The following is a 23,592-nucleotide window of genomic DNA, read 5'->3' as shown; positions in this document are numbered from 1 at the left end:
CTGCCGATGCAGGGGACACGGGTTCGTGCCCTGGTCCGGGAAGGTCCCACATGCCGCAGAGCGGCTGGGCCCGTGAGCCGTGGTCGCTGGGCCTGCGCGTCCGGAGCCTGTGCTCCGCAACGGGAGAGGCCACAACAGTGAGAGGCCCACGTACCGCAAAAAAAAAAAATCAAGTAAAGTATATCCAGCTTAAAATGTATGATAATAAAGAAAAGATCACCTACGTTTTCCCTCCTTTTCAGTACACACCTGTAAAGAGCCATCTTTGCAGAATTGTAGTTGGCTCTGATCAAGAGATGTGTCACGTTGGCAAGCACGGTCATCAGCTGGTCGCGGTCTACCTCCCTCCTGCCATGAAAATCTCGGAAGTGCTCAGGCACAAGTCTAACCACGTTCAAGTGCTCTTCATAGGGCTGCAATAACAGGCCCTCTGCCTGGGTGCTTAAAGTGAGCCCATTCCCCTAACATTTAAAAACAAGAGGAAATATATTCATAATTCAATTTCATGATCAAACACTAAAAGCAGATTTTGTATTCAGCCACGTGGCTTTTCATTTGTGTGCAGGTTTTTGGCAAACGTGTAATGATGTCCATAGACCTTGGTCCAGAAGAACCAGAGAAAACATATCACTATTTTCCTCTCAGAGGGATTTGGATAAGTCTAAAGACTGTGCCTGTGCTGGGATCTCAGAAAAGAGACAGTCATGCACTAGCCCACGGTTTCCCTCAAAGCAACCAATCTGACACCTCTAATCTTTTTGTTAATTGAAGCATAGTTGATTTACAGTGTTTCAGGGGTACAGCAAAGGCCAAGGCCTTGCTGGGTCTTTTTGTGATGGGAGTGAGGATACAGGAACAGGGACAGAGGTGGAGGACAAAAATGACAATGCATCTCCGGTCCCCACACAGCCAGACACTGCTGCCTAGTCATTCACGTGGGGAGGACGCTACAGGAGGGGAGGAGGGACCCAAAGGGCCTAAAAGGAAGTCCCAACATTGAGGAAAAACTCCTCTCCCTCTAAACTGTGAATAGACAGGTCAGCTATAGGAGCAAGCGAAGAGCTACAGGCATTGCCCTGAGGCAATTCTGGAAATTCCATCTCAGCGGAGTCCAGACAGGCAAAGCACCGCTGAATGGCCACCTGGCCCTGAGCTCCTGCCACTACGGCCTCACTTAGCCACTTCAGTCACAAAACTACTGCCCCACGAAGCCCTCGGCTCTAGCAAAGCGATGCGAAAGCAATTACCTTAATGATGACGTCGGCGTGAGACATGGGGTCACCGTCCGCCGTCTCCACTGGGACCTCGTAAGACACCACGTACTTCAGGAATCCACCAAACGCCGTCAGCTGGAATGTTTAAGTGACAATGAGCACCAAGGGGAAGGATCATAGCCCTTGGTAAGGGGACACGGTCACTAGGATCCACCCGGCAACAACTAGGCTGCGAGATGTCCCAGAGGCCACAATACGTAAGGATTTCACATTAAAGGCAGTGGAAAGGAAGCACGTTATACGAATATTCTGTTTAACTGATACCACGAAATGTAGGATACTGTCTAAATGCACAGAAAAAAACGTACTCCTTCTTAGAGACCCCGAGGTAAATTACTCTGAACTTGTGCTAGTCCCACGATAGACCTTTATTTCACTCAAGGACTTTAGGGGGCGGGGAGTGTGATCCAGGACTACAATCTGAACACCGGGTCTCACCGCCCTGCTTACAGGAGGGCAACAGCGACACGTGTGATCAGCTAAAGGAAGGACGAAGGATTTCCTTCCTGATCAGACATCCTTTAACGTAAAAGAGAGATTTTCTTTCTACCAGCTATGCTACAACGTTCAGAATCCAATCTCTGCACCATAAAATTGGAGAGGTGCTCTCCAGGCATGAAAACAAAGCAAAACAAAACTATTGAATTTTGGTGCTAAGATCCCATTCTAAATAGAAAATGTCTTCTAAGATTATACTTTGATGGGAAAAGTAATCATTTTCAAACATAAACACTACTTAAACATACACAAAACAGCTATAGAATTAAAATATAACCATCAAATTAACTGGAAATGTACCACGGTACAAGACCTACACTACATATACCATGACTTCAAACAAACCAAAGGCCTGGTTAAGGTGAGCAGGGAGCTGTAGGTATTGAGAGAGATTCCACTGAATATATTTTCAGATCAGAGTCTGGAGGGAAGCTGCCTAACTGGTGAGGAGGGACAGAACCATGTCACTGAAGGGAGAGGTTAAATCGTAGCCACCAACGTCCCACTTTGTGGAATCACCTTTGAGCATTTTCTTACAATGGAAAGGATTCTATCTGTTCTTAAACATGAACTTCACGTGAGCAACAATCATGATAAAGAAGCAGGGGGCAGTGCAAGGGTTCCTGCACACCTTTCCCAGGGGTGTTCTATACGCCAGGTAAGACAGGTACACAGCTGGCTCCACAGGGCAGGGATGCGAGAGACCTTCACAAAGGCCCAGGTGACCCAGGAACCCAGAGCAAAACAGAAGGTCTGTCAGGGAGAGGGGACAAGATTTCAAACAACAGACCACCTTCGACAGGGCCAAGAAGGACACAGGTTCATATTTTAAAGATGCAGTAAAGTCTAACAAGGCTAAAAAGACCGTGTGAGTCAGGTGTCAGTAAACGCTGTGTGATATTCTGCTCAACTCAAAAGAGACCAACGACAGTACTTGAAAAGCCAACATAAGGTCTTCCTTAATGTGCTCTGAGATCTCTGCCCCAGACACTGGCCCTGGAAGTACCTTGTTTCCCAGGTAGGCCTCCGGGGCCGACCAGTAATACTGGGAGGTCAGCCTCTGCACCACCGCCGAGCTATTGATGCTGATCTGGTGACGCCCGCCCAGCGCGTCCTGCTGGGACCGGAGCTGGTTGGAACTGACCAAGTCGGTGACCAGCCAGCCGGACATATCTTTCACCTTAAAAAAGATCCAAGAATTTTAGAACATGAAATCGAAGTCACCTTGGGTTTCACCCAGCCCAGTGTTAGTATCTTCGCCGTGAAGGGACAGTCCCAGACAGCTCGGCGAGGACGGAGCCAACACACGGTGGCCCGTGCACTGGTCAAAGGACCCGGAAAACCTGAGAACGGGCCACACGTCCCCCAAACCCAGGTCAATTAGAAGCAAATAATGAGCAAAACCGTAAGGGCCACAGGTATATGTCTTAGATTAAAAAACAGCAAAGAACTCAAGAAACGCATTGAACACAGTGTCTCTGGCTAACTCTGACTTCGTTGTTGCCCCCTGCTTCTTAGCCAAATGCCAAAAACCGTATAAAGCAACCTCCAGATCCCATCCTCCCAATTTGTCACCTACATAGAGATGACAGGAGATCACCCACAGGAACGCACCCCATTCTCAGGTACTGATCCGAATCCCCCCTCCCCAGACGCGGGTAAGGAGGAGGAGGGAGGGGAGGAGGGAGGGTCAGGGAAGAGCCCTAACCTCCAGCCATCACTCCGTCCTCCCTAGGACCCACTCAGCACTCACCCAGAGCTCATTCCCCCAGAATTCTCGATTCCCCAAAGAAATGGAGTACCCTGCCTCTCCTCATGAACTGTGCCACCTGCTGCGTTCCCACCTCGCCCGCTTCTTGGAGCTAGAAAATTCTACATGTCCCCAGGTCCTGCTGTGCTTCCCGGCCTGAGGCCGGGGTGGGGCTGGTGGGGTAAGATCTGACCCCACAACTCCATGCATTTCCCCACAGAAGAAATGTACACACGATGCATTCTGCAATGCCGCAGCATCCTATTGCTTCCATAGGAAAATGTATGAGGGAACAAACACATGATCTAGGAATCTCAGTGACACTTTGGTAAGTGGGTAGCCTCTGATCCACGCCGACGTTGGTCCAAAGGATGAGAGTGGTGTTACAGAAAGGACAGCCTCATCGCTTTCTGACACAGTTCCTGGCTCTCAAAAGATGCCCCCACCTGACTGATGGGCCAGGAGAGGCTGTCGCAAACGTCAGAGACACCAAAGCAGAAGCATTCCGAGCAGCCCTGGGGGTTCCTTTCCTCCAAGTTATAGAATCCCGGTTTGCATCGATCACAATGTTTCCCCTCAACATTCTCCTGCAAATTGGAGTAAAAAATTAGCTTTTGAAACCAATAGGTAGACAGACTAAAATGACATTAACATAACATTAGCAAGAAAGATGTCCAGCGATCCAGAGACACAGGTAAACAAAAAGGCACTCAAAGTCAATGCGAAGCCTCATGATGTCACGATTTCCAGATAGTCTGAAATACTTATCATTTGATTTTGTAGTCAAGACTGAGGCTAGGGATCTTAGAACTTGGTCCTTATATTTAAAGGGCTTTTTCGTGTTGTTTTGCTTTAAATCTTCTATGTTTGCTGATCTTTCAAGCATTTTAAAATCTGAAGAGGACTGTGTAATTGTCTTGTTAATAAATGCTCAAGATAATTTCCCATCATATGTAACGTGCCTAAGACTCTGCTTACATGGGAAGGAGCACAAGACACAGCCGGAAGTCCGCTGAATTACGGGGAGATGGTTATTAGTGTCAGATAACCAAAAAACGCCTCCCTGGCACCAGATTCATGCATTTCTTATCACTGTTCAATTCCTTTTTAAGAGAAGTCCAAAATAATCTATCTCCTTTAATTAATGTTCTTAGAAATGTCATGTTTACTTGGTTCTCCTGTAAACATAAAGCTTAAAAAGTATGTCATAGAAGAGGCATTAGGCCAAGGCCTAAGAAAAGCAGTATTTGGTTTCAACCAGGAAGTCACAGAAATACTTCTGGAGTATCTGGCCATCACCCAGAAGGCACCAAAAAAGAAAATCAGGTGCCCATCTAAGTCCAAGGACATATTCTGTGGCTAGTTCACTGTGACATAATGTCATGCTTCTCAGGAAGGCTCGGGGGAAGGGATAGTTCCACTTACACCTCGATGGTTTGCTTAGGACCTGATCATCTGAGCCAATGAAATGCATCCCATTTTGAGGAAACCTCAAAGGAAACTCGGGGGCAGCTTTAACCTCCACACATACCTTACAGAGACAAGCCTCGGAGCAGGGTTCCTCATTCACGCTGCCGGCTGGGTTACAGTCACAGGGCACACACACAGGGTAACCCTTATAACCAAACTGGCAGCGATCACATTTTTCTCCCACGTACCCTTCCTTGCATGGACACTGACCCGGCCACTTCCCTGCGAAGAAAAATGGCAAAATATTCCAACAGGAAGGTAAAAGAGGTTTAAAGCAGGGGTTGGCCAACTATTTCTGTAAAGGGCCAGTGAGTACATATTTTAGGCTTTCTGGCCACAGTCTCTGTTGCAACTATGCAACTTTGTCCATATTGCTTGAAAGCAGACACAGATAATACATAAACAGATGGGTATAGCTTTATTTATAAAAAGCAGTGGTGCCAGATATGGCCCATAGACCACAGTTTGACAACTCCTGGTTTAAAGAAAGAAAAGAGAGAGATGGAAAGCACAGAGGCTGGTGGGAATGTAAAATGGTGCAGAAGCTTTGGAAAACCATTTAGTACTTCTTCAAAATGCTAAGCATAGTGTTACCATAAGATCCAGCAATACCGTACCTAAGTATTTAGCCAAGAAAAATGGAAACATACATCCTCCCAAAAACTTGTACATAAATGTTTGTAGCAGCATTATTCACAACAGACAAGAAGTCAAAACAACCTAAATATTCATCAGCCAATGAGTGGATAAGTTAAACATGCATACAATGGAGTAATATTCAGCAATCAAAAGGACTGAAGTACTGACACGTGCTACATGGATGAACCTTGAAAACATTATGCTCAGTGAAAGAAGCCAGTCACTAAAGACCACATATTGTATGGTTCTATTTATATGAAATGGCCAGAATAAGCAAATCTCTAGAGAAAAATTAGATCAGTGGCTGCCTAGAGCTTGGAGTTGGGGCAAAGGGATGGAGGAAAACAGGCAACAACTGCCAATGGGTAAGGGGTTTCTTTATGGGGAGATGAAAATGTACCTATATTGGATTGTGGTGATGGCTGCACCCATGAATATGCCGAAACTCAATGAATTGTACACTTTAAATGGGTGTACTGTATGGTAGTCAATCATATCACAAAATCAAGCTTTTTATTTATTTATTTTTTATTTTAAGCACATAAACCAGTGGTGGAGGGCAATAAGCACTGTCTTTGCTTCTAATGCCAGCTTTGCAAGTCGTGTACCCTTGGCCAAGCTTCTTAAGTGCTCTGAGCTACAGTTTCCTTGCCTATAAATTGGGTAAAATAATTTTTATTTGCTATGCTTTAAAGTTGAAATGATACATATTTTAAAGTGAACCCAATCAAGGGTGATTGTCATCATCATCAGCATCTCATCATGAGTTGCGAGTAGGAATCAATTCCTTCCTGTAATTTACCCTCCCCCTTGTCAGCAGGGCCCGCAGAGAGCACATCCCTCCCTGCTGATCAATATCCATTTTCACTGCTAGTGATGGAGCACTGGAGGGGGTCACAGGGGTCTCTGGACAGATGCAACCTCCTCAGGAGACTCTGGTATTTGCAAGTCCCTTTGCCAGTTTTTGAAATGGAAAGAACGCTGACATTTACAAAGTTAACTGGGGGATTTGCTTACTTTGTGGGAGGATGTATGCTAAAGGCTCTGCATGTCTTCCGAGCGCTAAGTAGAGTGATTGCTATTTACTGTTCCATGTATGACTTGAAACCGAGCCTTATTTCTTCTTTCGTCAAATGCTAATTAACCTCTCAAATGTCATTTCATCGCCCCAACGTTGCCATCTCCACCCTCTACCTCCCTCCCATCACAATTCCTAATTTTGCTTTATGCCCAGGGCACTGATTCCTAGCTAGCTTTATATATTTATGTACTTGTTCGTTTATTGTCTGCTTGTGAGCAGGGACCTTGGTCATCTTGTTCGAGGATATATATGTTCCTAGGTCCTAGAAAACTGCCTGACACATAGTAGGTGCTTAGTAAATATCTGGTGAGTGAAAGAATCAATAGAGAATCACACCACCAAATTATTACACAATGGTAACAGTCTCACTAGGTACAAATCTTACACACACACACACACAAATTAATTACAAGCACAAAAATGAATCAAGTACTCACCTCTGTGTAAGTCAGAATGAAGGTCATTCTTAATACAGACAGAACTGAGGGACCCCAGAGGGTCACAGTCACAGGGATGACAAGGGTTGTCCTCATAAGGTGACACCTGAAAGGCAGAGGTTGCCCTAGATTATCTTTCTAGAAATAACAGCAATATTAGTATTAACATAGAGAATAATACCAGTGATAAGGTATTCACTCTTTATCCAAGATGTGACTATCACAATGATTCTGTGTACCCAGGGGGTGCAGGTCAAGCCAGAAAAAAAGTGCAAACATCTTTTTGACAGTGACAGCAGCTGGCGTCGTTAGCAAAGTGTCATCCTTCTTCATTATCACTGCTACCCGTCCCCTCACTCTGCCATCTCTTGGAGACCTGTAGAAGCCTCTCCTATGACTTAGCCACCATGGGATTCCCGTGACAGCTACATATGGTGTCAGCTGAGGAGTGAGCACTTCCTACGGGCAAGATACAGCTGCTTTAGTTATTGGCTGACTCTCCACATGGACACTTAGTATCACAAAACTCTGAGATGATGTAGCCAGTAGACCCACAATTCAAGTTAACCAACAATGGTGAACATCCTACTCTGAGCAAGAAAACAGGACGGATAGAGCAGGAAATTGATATCTGAAGCACACTACCAGCATATTATAAGAATACAGATGAAATGCTGCAAGAGGAAATGTCTTCAATACTGAGACTGATGCGTGGCGGCCTGAATGTCTTTTCTACCGCGAAGCTGGGTGACGGTTGAGGCGCTCTTACCCTGTGTGGTCTGTAATATCCATCCACGCAGGTTTCACAGTTGATGCCCATGGTTTTCTGCAGGCAATCGATGCAAACCCCTCCTCCTCTGAACTGTCCGGCAGTATTCAGACTTCTCTTCTGATTCGCCACATTTTCATCATAGTAACAGTCTTTGGCTTTATTGTGGCAATTGCATTCTAGGAGAATATTTTAACATCTCAATTAATACAGATACCGTGTCCTAGATAAAGAAAAGCCTCCCCTCCTTTAGTAAATTTTGATGACTATAAATTAAATTAAAATTATAGAAGAAGTCATTTTAGTAACAATCTTTCAGAGGCACTGGGGAGTAGCTATCCAAATTATACGTATGCACATCCACTTGATTCATCAGCCTGTTTTCTGGGATCATATCTTGCAGAAGCACTTGCTCACTTGTCAATGACAAAGGTGAATCCCTGAACCATTGCTTGTGCTAACAAAGGACTTGTAACAAGCAAAATACCACGGGTAGGTAGCTGTTTTGATTATGTTACATCCATATAATGGAGTTCAGTGCAACTGTTTTTAAAACAGCATTTCATAGTGTTAATATGAAGATATTTTATTTAAGATATATTGTTAAATATAAAAGTAATGCATAGAATGGCACGCATAGCACATCAGGTTCTGTGTATGAACAGTGTGACGTGTTGGAATATATTAACTTATGCTTTACTTGCATAAACATTTCAGGAAGAACCTACCAGGAAATAATAAAAAGTAGGAAGGATGGAGACAGAAATATATAAATATACTTTTATGTACTGTAGATATTGGAACTTTGTGAATATATTGCCTATTTAAAATTTAAATCCAAATTTACAAAGATTAAATTAATATATGGGAAGCGGAATCTTAGAGAAATAGCAAATTGATAATCAATGCATTCGGGTCTCAATCCTTTAAATTTTATTAAGGTAGTCTGCCTCTTTGTGAACTACTTGAATAACTAAGAAAACCAATTATTTACTAATTACAAATGTTAAGTCACCATAAACTGAAGCATATGAAGGGGGAAAACTTCACATCTTGCAATTCTCAGTGACCTTACCTTCACACGTGTTACCAGAAGAAACAGTGCCGGGCCTCCAGGGCTGCTGATGGTACCCAGGACAACACCGATTGCAGCTGTTACCACACGTGTTATGTTCACACTGACACTGGAATTTCTAGGCAGTAAGGAATATAAAATTGCATCTGAAAATTTACCTGTATGTCTTTCTTAATTTTATTTAGGAAGAACCCATCATAGTCAAATACACAGCAAGAGTTTACAATCAAGCAAACTGGCATTTAATTTTTAGAGAAAAAAAATAAACATATGACCTGGTTACAAACAGAAGTGAGAAGGAATAAACCAAACTAACATATGGCTTAACAAAAAAAAACTTTTCAAAAGAGACACATTGACCTGAAAGGTTTGGAAGCTCCTACTAGTAACTTTTTTAATATTCATCTCTGTTTTTCAGCAATAATAAAAGTCCTAGGCTTCCCTGGTGGTGCGGTGGTTAAGAATCCGCCTGCCAATGCAGGGGACACAGGTTCGATCCCTGGTCCGGGAAGATCCCACATGCCACGGAGCAACTAAGCCCGTGCACCACAACTACTGAGCCTGTGCTCTAGAGCCCGCGAGCCACAACTACTGAGACCACAAGCCACAACTACTGAGCCCACATGCCCCAACTACTGAAGCCCACATGCTGAGAGCCTGTGCTCCGCAACAAGAGAAGCCACCGCAATGAGAAGCCCACGCACCGCAGGGAAGAGTAACCTCTGCTTGCCGCAACTAGAGAAAGCCTGTGTGCAGCAACGAAGACCCAATGCAGCCAAAAATAAATAAACAAAAATTAAAAAAAATAAAAATCCTATTCAGGAGTTAAATTATTATGAAGATTGGGTAAAAATAAGAAGTAGCTTCATGTAAGCTTTTAAAAGAAGAAAAGAGGATGCCATCTTCTTCACTTAATACTATGCTAAAACAGGGAAACTTTATTTTACCTTGATTTAGCACCACAAAAAAAGAAAGAGGGAGAAGTCAGAAGGAGGGGAATCCTTCTTTTAAAAAGCATAAACATGATTTCTAATTGCACGTGATTTTCACTTGACTATCTCATAGAGAAGAGCTTCAAAATTCAAAAGGCCACTGAATTACACACTTTAAAACGATTAAAATGGTAAATTTTACGTTACCTTTTTTTTTAACCCCCTTCCAAAAAAAAATTTATGGAAAGAATTTAATTAGAAACATATTCTCCAACCAACACATAATTAATTGTTTAAAAAAATTAAACCAGTTAAATTATCTGCAAATCTTTTTTTGTGGCTTGATTTTATAACTTTCAACACATGCCTTGTATAAAAAAGTGCAATGCAAATATTACAGCTACAAGTGTTATTTCGAATTTTTAGTAAAATGTGAAATACTATAACTCACCTTTATAGTTTCATCCCATGGGCAGCTACTAGCATGGCCATAACAAATACACATTCCTCCAACAGAAATGTCTTTTATTGAATAGTAATACTAAGGAAAAAGAAAGTAACAAGCAAAAATTAAAACCTCTTCTATTTCAGTGAGAAGAAAATGTTGGCACTCCAACAAATATCTTAGTTGTTATTGGTAATCAAAAACACAGATATACATTTTAAACTATATTTCATGCACAAGTAAATATGAATTAAATATTTATGTTCAGTTAATGTAAACAATGTTCAGGGCTTCCCTGGTGGTGCAGTGGTTGAGAATCTGCCTGCCAATGCAGTGGACACGGGTTCAAGCCCTGGTCTGGGAAGATCCCACATGCCGCGGAACTACTGGGCCCGTGAGCCACAATTACTGAGCCTGCGCGTCTGGAGCCTGTGCTCAGCAACAAGAGAGGCCGCGATAGTGAGAGGCCCGCGCACCACAATGAAGAGTGGCCCCCACTTGCCACAACTAGAGAAAGCCCTCGCACAGAAACTTAGACCCAACACAGCCATAAATAAATAAACAAACAAACAAATAAATAAATAACAATGTTCAAATTAGCTCATCAACAGAAACCGAAGGAGTATAAAAAGAATTTCTCAACTTGGCTGCATCTTAAACCGAGGCAGTCATATTCAAAGGCCACGTTACTGAAAACCCAAAAAATATTCCTAAATTGAAAACAGCCCTATATAAAAAGGAGTAACTCATGACCAAGTAGGATTTATCCCATGGGTGCAGAGTTAATTTAACACAAAAAAATCAATAAATGTAAATCACCAGATTAACAGAATAAAGGAGAAAAATCATATGATCATTTCATTAGATGCACAAAAAGCATTTTACAGAAGGCAACACCATCATTAAAAAAAAACTCAGCAAACCAGAAGTAGAAGAGAACTTCTTCAGTCTAATGAAGGCGTGTCTATGGAAAACCTAGAGTTAACAGTGAAAGATTAAGTGCTTTCCTCTTAAAATCTGCTCTTACCATTTCTATTCAACATTCTACGGGAGGTGCCAGCCAGTTCAATAATGCAAGAAAAAAGAAGTCAAGGGCAAACAGAGTGCACAGTAAGACTAAACTGTCATTATTTGTAGATGACATGGTGTACACAGAAAATCTATCAAAAACTACTAGAATATGTGAATTTGGCAATGTCTCAATCAACACAAATGAATTGTACTTCTATACACTAGCAATGAACAAATGTAAAATAAATGTTAGAAAGCAAACTATTAACACTAATATTCAAAAACATGAAATACTTAAAAATAAACTGAACAAAAGGTTGACAAATAAACAAATAATAGGTCATTGCCAAGAGGAACTTAAGAAGACAGAGATAAGTGGGGAGGTATAGCACATTCATGGACTAGATGATCCCATATTGTCAAAATGTCTTCCAAAATTCCTCCTAAATTGATCTACGGAATCAATGGAATCCCAATGAAAGTCTTAGCAGGATTTCTTTCTTCCTTTTTTTCTTTCTTTCCTCCTTTCTTTCTTTCTTTCTTATTGGTATTAATTGACAAACTGATTCTAAAACTTATAAGGAAACACAATGAACTTGGAACAGCCTAACCAATCTTGAAAAAGGACTGAGTTGGACTATTATGGTACCTGACTTCAAGATTTACTGCAGTAATCAAGAAAGACTGTTATTGGCATAAGGATAGACAAATAGATCATTGGGACAGTATAGAGTCCAGAAACACACCCACAATAATAAGGTCAAGTAATTTTCAACAGGGCACCAAAACAATTTAAAGGGAGAAAGGAAAGTATTTTCAACACATGGTGCTGGAACAATTGTATATACACATGGTGAAAAAACAACCTTCGCCTCTACCTCACACCAAATACAAAAATTAACAAGAAAAGGATAATAGATATGAAAGCTGAAACTATAAAGCTATTACAAGAAAGCATCGGAAAATATTTTTGTAAACTTGCGATAAGCAAATATTTTTCAGAGAGGAATAGAAAGCACTAACTATAAAAGAAGACTGATAAACTGGATTTTATCGAAATTAAACCATCTACTCCTCAGAAGTCATAGTTAGGAAAGCGGATAAGCAAGAGACAAGCCAGGGCAGAGAGAAGGGATTTGCAGTATAGACACATCTGACAAAGGACTTCTACACAGCATATATAGAGATCTCTTATAACTCAGGAAAAAAGAGACAGATAACCCAATTTAAAAATGGATAGAAATGTCATCAGATACAAATAAGTACACGCTCAACATCAGTCATCAGGGAAATACAAATTAAAACCCCGAGGAGATGCCACTGCATGTACATCAGCACGGCTGAGGTGACAGTGACCGATGCCCCAACGTGTGAAAGTGTGTGGTGTACCCAGAGCCCTCACATACTGCTGGTCTGTAAAACGACACAGCTGCTTTTGATAAGGCTTAGAAAATTCCTAAAAATTAAACACATAGCTATCCTGTAACTAAGTAATACCACTCCTACTTTATCCAAGGGATTTGGAAATGTTTGTCACCACAAGCCTTATACGTTTACCATACACTGAAAATATGTACGTTTTCCTGGATGTAGTTTATATCTCAAACTTTAAAATTTTCTTTTAAGTGGGAAAAAACCCCAGCCATTCTCACTTGCTTGATCAGATGTAGAGCCAGATTAGAACATGAAGAAATGACCACTACATCTGCTGCATGATGGCGTTATGGGATGGATGGGGACAGGGGGACCTGAGGGCACCACGTAAGGACCATAATCTCTTTAAAGGTGGCATTTTTAACAAAGCGTAACTAATGATCTTCAATAAAAATAAGAAAAAAGGCCAACCTGGGAGGAAAATTCTATTTCCCTGAAACAACATAAACTTTTCAGCGGTCATGAGCCCCACCACACTCACTCGTCTTGTGACAATAGGGTCGAGGTCTTTAGGGTCTCGGTGGCTGAGGGTCATAAGATCAGCATTGAGGGTTCGAATGCGCTGTAAGCGCAGGCGGATGTATCGTGCAGAAGTAAATTCCAACAACTTGGGTGAAAGATCATCAGAGCTTGGTCTGCCATTGATTAGCGATGTATGAATCTAGAGATAAAGACATCAAAATAAACAAATATCAATTTTAAGTATGCAAAAAAATAGCTCTGATTGTTTACATTCAGGACATGATCTTTACAGATACTATCTAAAATCAAACCAAACAACAGGGTTCTTACAGAAATCTGTCTAATATTCATTGACACTTGTGAACAGCATGATGACAACCCAAGTTCAGTTTATTGAAGTTATTCGTTCCAGTGCCTCAGAGATTGTGGGAAACTTTTAAGCAGGACCACTTCTCCCAGTGAGGTGAGGGCATTTTAATGGGTATCCACAGGCTTCTCTAAAACAGATTCTAAATGTCATGAATAGACTGGGGAGAGTGGGGGAAGGTGCCAGAAAGCTTTGTAACTCCCATTTTATCATCTCTGCTCTTGAAACAATGCAGGGCTTGCTGCAGAGTTCTTGCTGTGAAAGCACTTGCAGGGTTTTTGTAGTTTTAGCTCATCAAGGCATGCTACCAAGGCATGGCTTGTTTTTGATTACACTCTGACTTAAGGATGTGTGTGCAGTCCAGGCATGGAGAGCACGGAGCTCGAATATTTCATGAACCATCTCCAACCCTCAACACCTCCAGGGACAGGGAGAACTTCCAAGAGAAAACTGGGAGCTCTATATTTTAGAAGCATTTTCGCTCTCTCTTTAATATTTTAACATATCTTGTTGCCTTGGTGTCATGAGAAAGATGCTCTGAGAATGATCTGATGGAGTTATTAAATCACAGCAGAGTGAAGGTTGAGGGATCTCCCTGAGGGGAAGAAATCAATAAAGTAAAATGTGTCACTGGTGACATTAATCATCAGTAGACACCAGTCAATGGCACCTTAACTACAGCAGCTAGATAGTTAAAGATCTCTGTGATCTGTACCAGGAGAGCTCTATTTTGAGTGTTTCCTGTTGGCTCTGTGATGGCTAGGTTGTCACTGGAGGAGACACTGATGAAAAAAACAGACCTCCTGGCCGGCAGGGGGCGCCATACCTCTCCGTGCTCAAGCGGCACCAGCCTGGAGTAATAGGAGGTGCAGATCACTTCGTCATCTGCCCTGTAAGTGGGCGGCCCCCGTCTTGGAGTGATATTGTAATGAGTCAAACATTCCGTGTCACTAACTGCATAGTACTGCCAGGGGCTGAACTCCATGCCATCCAGAGAGTGCTCCAAAATCCAGTTTCCAGGCCGAGGGGCATTAGCAGCTTTGATGATGACATAAGCGACTTGAAAGACCTGGAATAAAGACATTGAAAAGTGTCAATCGAAAATCAGTAACAAGTGTTCAAAAACCAAAGTGCCTCTTGAGGGCATTGCCACCCGATGATGGCCAGTGTCTCTCACTGCTCTTGAGGCTAACTGCTCATAAGTGTTAATCAGAAATGTATCTTGTAAATGTTTTCCTGGTGGTATTTGTCTTCAAAATAAACTCAAAAAATACTCACAAATAAATTTGTATTATTATTATTATTGTTGTTATTAACAGTGTTAATATTGACATAAGTGCTTGTTTTCTTGTTTCCAATGTCTTTCCCCATCAGGATTCTGAATGATAATAGTTGTATTATATTTCATTAGTAGTCGTGTTAAATGTATTTCTCATATAGTGATTTGGAGATAACACGTCTGAATATGAGAAAAAAAGTCAGTCCGTTACACACTTATCACGATGGTTAAAATCCAGAACACTGACAACACCAGATGTTGGTGAAGATATGGAGCAACAGGAACTCTCATTCGTTGCTGGTGGGAATGCAAAATGGTACAGCCACTTGGGAAGACAGTTTGGTGATCTCTTAAAAAATTAAACACAGTCTTACCATACAATCCAGCAATCATACTCCTTGGTATTTACCCAAAGGAGTTGAAAACTTCCATAGGTGAATGGATAAAGGAAGTGTGACACATCCATACAACAGAATATTATTCAGTGATTTAAAAAATGAACTCTTAATCCACAAGAAGACATAGAGTAAACTTAAATGCATATTGCTAAGTGAAAGAAGCCAATCTGAAAAGGCTATATACAGGATGATTCCAACTATATTGCCTCTAGGTTTGTTGTTTTTTTATTTTTGGTTTTAAGCTTCTCCCCATCTTAGCCCTCACCAATTCTAGCAACACAAGAGCCCCTTAAAATTAACCCAGCTGAAGCCACAATATTTCACATTTATCTACTGAATTATTCCCTGCAAAGGACGGTTTTATCTCATTATAATAACTCTGTTCACCTACAAGAAATGTCTCCCAATAAAATTTAGTCTATAAATGATGTAAGTGTGAAATGTTGAGTACCCATGTTCATGTGCAATTTTCTTCTAGAACACAATCACTGTTTCTAAAGCACATTAAAAGCAAAATAATGTTCTCAGATTTCAGTAATCAGGAAAATCAGGAACTGTGTATCTGTTATGAAAGCTTATATCTGGAGCTGAATGTCCAATGTTTAAAAATCTAAAACCATCTTCATCGATTTAAACCACTTTTTTAAAAATTAAAATAATGCAAAGGCCATTTTGTCCTAGCATAAACATCTCCAGAACATTCTCCTATGAACATAATTACATTTTATTCTTACTGGGAGTTTATTTAAAAAAAAAAAAAAACCTTTTCCCCAATTTTGTAATTCATATATTCCATAATTTATATTTTTAAAGTCTACTTTTTGTGTGTGTGTGTGTGTGTGTGGTACGCGGGTCTCTCACTGTTGTGGCCTCTCCCGTTGCGGAGCACAGGCTCCGGACGCGCAGGCTCAGCAGCCATGGCTCACGGGCCCAGCCGCTCCGCGGCATGTGGGATCTTCCCAGACCGGGGCACGAACCCGCATCCCCTGCATCGGAAGGCGGACTCTCAACCACTGCGTCACCAGGGAAGTCCCTACTATTTTTTAATATTACTGGAAAACCAAACACTACTCAGAAATACCTGGCAATTAATCTTACTGTCTCCTCTAGAACTAGTCCTGAAGAACATCAGGGTTTTTTTTAATGAAGCTTGGGGGAGGTTAGTTTCATCTTTGCAAAGTTCCAGCACTGCCAGAAAACCATGATGGAATCCGGCCTAAGTAGCTTTCCATTTGGTTTTCATACTGATGCCCAAGCTAATTGGAGGGAGGACACCCTCTTCTTTACTCATCACTGTCCAATTGCCTTGCAACTATTTTCACCATAAAAGGAGAAGTCTATCAGCATGAGGACCACTGTGGAATATGTTAAAATAGACTTCACAGGGCTTCCCTGGTGGCGCAGTGGTTGAGAGTCCGCCTGCCGATGCAGGGGACACGGGTTTGTGCCCTGGTCCGGGAAGATCCCACATGCCGCAGAGCGGCTGGGCCCGTGAGCCATGGCCGCTGGGCCTGAGCGTCCGGAGCCTGTGCTCCACAACGGGAGAGGCCACAACAGTGAGAGGCCCGCGTACCGCAAAAAAAAAAAAAAAAAAAAAAAATAGACTTCACAAATTGCAGGTGCCAAGTGAGATGGCATGATCAGGCAGCCCATTTGAGAGGGATGGAAATCAAGGTCATTTACAAATGGAGTGACTGCATTTACCTTGTTTTCCAGTTTCACATTTGAAAATGGAAAGAACCAACAGGTTTACCTCCTGTGTGCTAAGAACTTCATGTATATCATCCCATTTAACTCCAAACAACCCCATGAGTTTCAAGTCATTGTGGTTCCCATTTTACATATCTGGAAACTGATGCTTAGAGAGGTTAAAAGACGAACTACTGAGAGTTGCAGGTCCCAATGAGAAACCAGGGTTCTCACTCCAGAGTCCTTAGCATCCACTATACACCCCCCAAATGTCCACACACACTAAGGTCACTGAATTTTCTTTTTGTAACCCCAGAAAAAAGACTCCTACATTCACTTGGGTGCTGGGTTCATGTCTAAACAGGCACCGTGGCAATTGTTTCTGTTAACTCTGAAGTTTCTGTTGTGACAGCCCAGGATGTGTGGGGAGGGAGGGGATGGAGAGTGTGCAAGGAACAAAAACTAATGCTACGTAGCGCTTGCTGTGGCCAAGGACAATGCTAAGTCCTTTATTAGAATTACTAGTCTTCAGACCCTTCCAACTACATTCTTCTTATGAAATATGTACTGTTACTTCCCCTACTTTACAGATGAGGAAACCGAGGCACAGAAAGGTTACATCTTCCCAGGATCTCACATGTACTAATATGTAAACCACACTTCTACAGATTGCAAGGAAAAAGAATGAAACTCCCAGCTGAGCAGCTGGTGGGTACCAATCTGGTTTTCCAAACCACTGACCTCAACCAGTAGCAATTATTTCAATACCATGTTCTTGTACTTTCATCAAACCCTTGTCAGCTTTTAGATGGACAGCTTAGTCACATGTAACAAAACATAACCCAGTGGAAGAACAACCATAATGGGAAAACTTTAGGACCATCCCTCCAAGGATCAAGGCCTTCAGCTATGAAGCTGGGCATTGTTCTCACAGTCTCTCACTACTTCTCTAGGTCCCCAAATTGGAGACCAGAAAACAAGCCAAGAAAGGGACTATGAAATATAAATCTGCAAAAGAGGAAGGGGAAGCTATGAAATATCTAAAAGCAATTTGTTTTCACTTAAGTCACGTTATTGGCTGACTTATGTCTCCCCAAAATTCACAGGCTGAAGTCCTAACCCTTAGTGCCTCAGAATGTGACTGTATCTGGAGAGAGGGTCTTTAAAGAGAGAATCAAGGTCAAATGAGGTCAAATGGGTGAGGCCTTATCTCACCTGACTGGTGTCCTTTTAAGAAGAGAAGATTAGGACCCAGACGTAGGGGCAACCCTGTGAGGATACAGTGAGAAAATGGCCATCTGCAAGCCAACGGGCAAGGTCTCAGAAGGAATCAACCCTGCCAACACCTTGCTCTTGGACTTCCAGCTTCCAGAACTGTTTGCTAATAAATTTCTGTTGTTTAAGCCCCCAGGTTTCGGTATGTGCTACGGCGGCCCTAAGCAAATGAACACAAGCTAGTCTAATTCACCAATTGTGTGTTGACAAACCAGTCTTAACACCCCCTAAAGAAAAAGTAAGGAATTCTCTGTTAATATATAGAATTTTAAACCTTTGCCCAAATGAAATCCGTGATATTTCTGTTGCTCCTTTTTAGCATGGTTGACTAAAGTGCCTTTTCTCTCCATATAAGGTTGGCTGAACACAAAGTGATGATGCAGGGCTTTCACTAAATTCAGAGTCACTGAGGTCTTGCCAAACCTGCAGCTGATACAGCCACTTTCAAATCCACTTTCATCAGGGTTTTCTACCAAGAGGCCTTTGTTAATGATCACTGGAATGCACATAAACAGTGCCACATAAATAAAGCACACATACACCAAACACCGCTTTCTACACAGGAATCCAGACAGGAATTTTCATGTGGGCCTCAACCTTAAATATATTAAAACCCCCTCAGGCACAGAGATAAGAAAAATACACAGAGTGTAATTCTCCAATATCAGGGGCCAGCTTCAGATGTGCTCAGGGAAGCAAAGTGTTTCTTCTCCACAGAAAGCTCAGCTGCATAAGCTGCAGGGGCCCAGATGCCACACGGGACCCCTGGCTGGAAATTCTCCACACAAGCACTTACCTGCCTCCAAGGCCATAACGAAACAGTGAATGCAGAATTGTTTTATCTTACCCGATGGGAATGACCTTTCCACAGGCAAAAGAGATTTAGTTTTAACAGTCAAATTAAACTTTTAAAAAAGAGTTCAGTCTATTTGGTAAGTAATATTGCTCAATTATCCCTATAAAAGTGGTGAATCTGTGCTTTGTCAGCGTTATTTCTTAGGACATTATTAGACAATAAGATTCAAAATGATCATTTGAGCTAATGTTTATTACTCAAGAATAAAGAAATAACTATTTACTAGAAGTCTAATTACTAATGCAGCTATGGCTCCCTTCTGGTTTTACAGAGTATGCATCACTGAACTAACTAATCAATTGATAATCATGTGAAGTAGCAACAAACACTCAGTAAAACAAGAGAAGTTTGGGGCTTGGACGTTTACTTGGCATGTAGGATCCGTGGGATACACATTTTAGGTAAATCTCTTACGGGCAATGATCTTGAAATGTCATTTCTATTCGGTGTTAGTGGCTGTTTTACTATTATTGCCTCGGTTTAGGACCAGTATACAAAATTAACAGACAAAAGGAAATAGCTTCATGAATGAGAAGAGAAGTGTGGGATAAAATAGGTTTGTTTCTCTTTAAGTTTGCTGCTGTCAATAGAAGTGTGGGATAAACACGTTAGAATCCAGTCTCTTTCCCCCCCTTACTTTTCTTCTTGCTTTTTCCTTTTACTGGGGGCAGGAGGGACTGGCTACTTGTAATGGCAAATTTAGATCAAGTAGGTTTTTTTCCTTAAAATTCTTAAGCTTCGTGTCTCAGGAAATCAAGGAAGGCTCCCTTTGGAAGCAAGCTCAGATTCTTCAAGTGGACCCTGAGGAAAAGCCAGGGTGAGAAAGCTGATGAACAAGGAAGGAAAGGCAGAGAGAGGCGCCCATCACAGAAGTGAAGGGGAACCAGGACCAGTTACCTGAAGGTGGGAAAGGGGTATTTAAAACCCCTTCAGAAGGAGTTCTGTTTCTCATCAACTGGAAAAGTTATTTCAAAAAGAGCCCACGATAAGCTGTCCCATGGTCCATGAGCCACTGGTTCCGTCTCAGGATGACTAGGGGGATTATCTCAAAGGATACGTGTTGCGCTACATAAAGAATCAAAACTGGAAAGTAAGAGGCTGGTTTCCGTCCCTAGTCTCCATGGATCTCCCTGTAGAATTGCTCCCAAAGTTCAATTTCACCAAGGGTTCTGGGAAGATTTTGCTAGGTTTTGTGGGAGGTGAGTTGGAATGACTTCAAAAGCACAGCCAGGCGGGTCACCAAATGTCCTTTGTGGGGATCTTCACTGCTTTCCCCCACCTGTAGGTGCCGGGTGACAGCTGAGCCCCAAGAATGAGATAAACCCGCTGCGAAATGCAGTTACCGGCCATTCTAGGACCTGGGAAATGCAAAGAGTGGCTTTCCCATCCCCCGACTCCTGACCACAGGTCAGCCGGAGCCATCGGTTTTCACCCAGGAACATCTCAGCCTTTGAAAGTACGTTGGGCTTTTCCCCCAAAGGCAGTGCAGTTTGTTCACACTGGAACAGAGCGGGCAGTAAGTACCATTCCTTCCTTCCCCTCCCGAATGCGGAAGGAGGCTCGGGAGTCCATCGTGGAGATGGAAGGAAGTCAGCAACGTTCCATGAGAAAGCAAAGCTGGAGGTGGCGGCCTCGACAGTGGCTGCAGAGGTCAGCCTGACACTCTGCCTCTGGTGGCACAGGCTGAGTGGACACACGCTCGGTGGCCTTGTCCTGTGGGTCAGGGACCTGGGCCTCCTGAGAACAGCCTGCCTGGAAGAGAGACAGATGGAGCCCTGGAGTGATGCGGTCAGCTCGACTCCCAGTTAGAAAAATGACTGCCCCTCTCCTGGGGGGAGGGCAGGCGGCAGAGATGTTACTGTCAGAGAAGCTTGCCTTCCTGCCCCAACCAGGACACAGGACACTGGGACCAAGGACGCCCCTAACACCTTTTCACTGGAGACTCATTCAGTGAACACTGATTGAGCATCTGCTTTGGAACAGGACCGTGGCAGGTGCCACAAAGACAGCGGTGAAGTGGGGGACATGGTCAGGGTGGCCTGGATGCCCCGATGGGAAGACAGAGGTGGGCCAAGTCCCCCGGGAGAAGGACGGAAAGAGGCCAGGGTGTCTGGCGGGGGCCAGCCTAGTCTGGAGAAGGGGTGGTCAGGGAAGGCTTGTCTGGAACGGGGGGGAGACTGAGTAGGAGATGTCTAGGTAAAGAGAGGGAGGTCAGGGCTTCCCTGGTGGCGCAGTGGTTAAGAATCCACCTGCCAATGCAGGGGACACGGGTTCGATCCCTGGTCCGGGACGATCCCACATGCTGCGGAGCAACTAAGCCCGTGGGCCACAACTACTAGAGCCCACGCAACTAGAGCCCATGCTCCGCAACAAAAGAAGCCACCGCAATGAGAGGCCTGCATACCACAACGAAGAGTAGCCCCGCTCTCTGCAACTAGAGGAAGACCGCAAGCAGCAACGAAGACCCAATGCAGCCAAAAATAAATAAATAAATAAATTTTTTTAAAAAAGAAAAAGAGAGGGAGGTCAGAGGGACGGGGAGTGGGACCCTGCGGGGCCAGAGCATGGAGTGTGGGACATGGCAGGAGGCCCGGTTGGCTTGAGCGTTGAGACGGGTGGGGACTGGACAGGGCAGGGCTCTTTGCGAAACGTTAAAACTTCTAGACCATTCGAAGACCCTAAACCAGGGAGTTACCAGGTCACCAGGGATGAAAAGATCGGATGCCGGAACTGGATGCTGGTGCCGGGAAATCGTGAGAGCTGGTGGTGCTGACACAGTGAAGACCAAGACTAAAGTAGAGAAAAAAGCCAGTGGGTCTTGAAGAGTTTGTCAAAAGGTCCAGTGTGAGTGAGAAAGAAACCACAGAGGCCCAGCAGGGCTTTCCGGCTTTGGCCAGGCCCCCTCTCCACCTCAGGACGATGGGACAGGTCTCCCCGACGTGGCCCCAAAGCCCACACTTCGCCCTTCTCCCCTCAGTCCCCGAGAATGTCTGGCTGAAAACATCTGAAAGCTTCTTTTCACTTCCTCTCTTGGTCCTCACGTTGACCTACGGTGCCCAGTAGGTCCAGCAACGGTTAGCAGCATACAGCCTGACAGCCCTCTTTTCACCCCTCATCGTGAGAAAACAGTTCAATTGCACCTCAGAAAGTAAAAGGGGCCCCTCATCATTAAGCCTCACAAATCCAACTGGCGACACCGTCTAGAAAAGCTGTGCAAATCTGCACTTGACTAACTCCATTAAACATTAACCTATGAGTTATACATTTACAGCCTCTAGACACAATAATTATGTGTTTCTTTCACTAAATCTAGCTGAATCGCTTATAGTTTTAGCCCTAGAGAGATTAGAAAGCATTTTTTGTTTTTGCAAGATTTCACTCAGTACATGGAACCTTGGTCTACATGCTATTTGAAGATTCTCATCTTTCTTTAGGTACCTCTAACTTCACTGAGCATCTATCATTCATCAGGCATCAAGCTGACATATCATCACATTTAAAGCTTTTTTTAAAAAGGAATATCTAAACAAAGGTCTTATACAGGAAGGCTCTTGTTTATTTAAAAAAGTGCGGTGGGAAGCTAAGTGGCGCAGCTGCATGGAAAACAAGATGGCGGTTCCTCAAGAAACTTAGAATTACCATGTGATCCAGCCATTCCACTCTGGGTATATACCCACAAGAACTGAAAGCAGGGACTCAACAACAGATATCTGGACAACAATGTCTATTGAAGCATTATTCACAGTAGCCAAAAGATGGAAACAAACCAGATGTCTACCACGGCTAAATGGCTAAACAAACTCTGGGATACAAGGGAGTATTACTCAGGTATGAAAGTTTGATACCTGCTACAACGTAGATAAAGCTGGAGGACATTATGCTAAGTGAAGTAAGCCAGACACAAAAGGACAAATACTGCATGATTCCACTTACATGAGTTACCTAGAAGAGTCAAATTCAACAAGACCCACATTAGAATTGCAGACAACCGGGGCTGGGGAGGGGAGGGGGGAGGGGGAGTCACTGTTTAATGGGGACAGAGTTTCAGTACGAGATGATGAGAAAGTTCTAGACAGGGACGATGGCAGTGACTGCACAACAATGTACATGCACTTAGCGCCAGTGACTTGTACACCTAGAAATGGTTTAAATGGTAAATGTTATGTTATGTATATTTTACCACAAGGAAAAAAAAGATTGAAAGTAAGGAGAGAAAAGTGAATGATACAAAGACTCAACTTTTTGTGGAAGATGGAGATTTCTAAATTGAACATGACGAGGGACCAACCCTGGAGAAGCCAACCGAGCCATCTGGAGGGCAAGCTAGCAGCTCAGAGGGGATGCGTGAAACCCTGTCTTTCCCATGACCCTATCTCTGTCAGTTTCTTACTAAGCTCTAGTGAGGCCTGATGACACGTCACAAAATACAAAACTGGAGCCCAAACTGTTAG

General features: G+C 43.1%; 1 protein-coding gene across 1 annotated transcript in view; it reads right to left on the bottom strand.

The window, feature by feature from the left end:
• LAMA1 (laminin subunit alpha 1) overlaps positions 1-23,592 on the bottom strand; it is a gene marked incomplete at both ends in the record, with an annotated part of 143,577 nt that overhangs the window by 83,379 nt on the left and 36,606 nt on the right. Inside the window, 11 exons of the mRNA XM_079717957.1 lie at positions 250-461; positions 1,248-1,349; positions 2,779-2,952; positions 3,969-4,109; positions 5,054-5,214; positions 7,150-7,255; positions 7,919-8,097; positions 8,994-9,111; positions 10,377-10,466; positions 13,297-13,476; positions 14,471-14,713. Of these exons, the coding sequence (XP_079574083.1) occupies positions 250-461; positions 1,248-1,349; positions 2,779-2,952; positions 3,969-4,109; positions 5,054-5,214; positions 7,150-7,255; positions 7,919-8,097; positions 8,994-9,111; positions 10,377-10,466; positions 13,297-13,476; positions 14,471-14,713 (1,706 nt within the window). The remainder of the gene's footprint in view (positions 1-249; positions 462-1,247; positions 1,350-2,778; positions 2,953-3,968; positions 4,110-5,053; positions 5,215-7,149; positions 7,256-7,918; positions 8,098-8,993; positions 9,112-10,376; positions 10,467-13,296; positions 13,477-14,470; positions 14,714-23,592) is intronic.

Source organism: Hyperoodon ampullatus (genome assembly GCF_949752795.1).
Source record: "Hyperoodon ampullatus genome assembly, chromosome: 13".
NCBI classification, from domain to species: Eukaryota; Metazoa; Chordata; class Mammalia; order Artiodactyla; family Ziphiidae; genus Hyperoodon; species Hyperoodon ampullatus.
The sequence above is the reverse complement of the archived record's forward strand: the minus strand, read 5'-3'. Positions and strand labels throughout refer to the sequence as shown.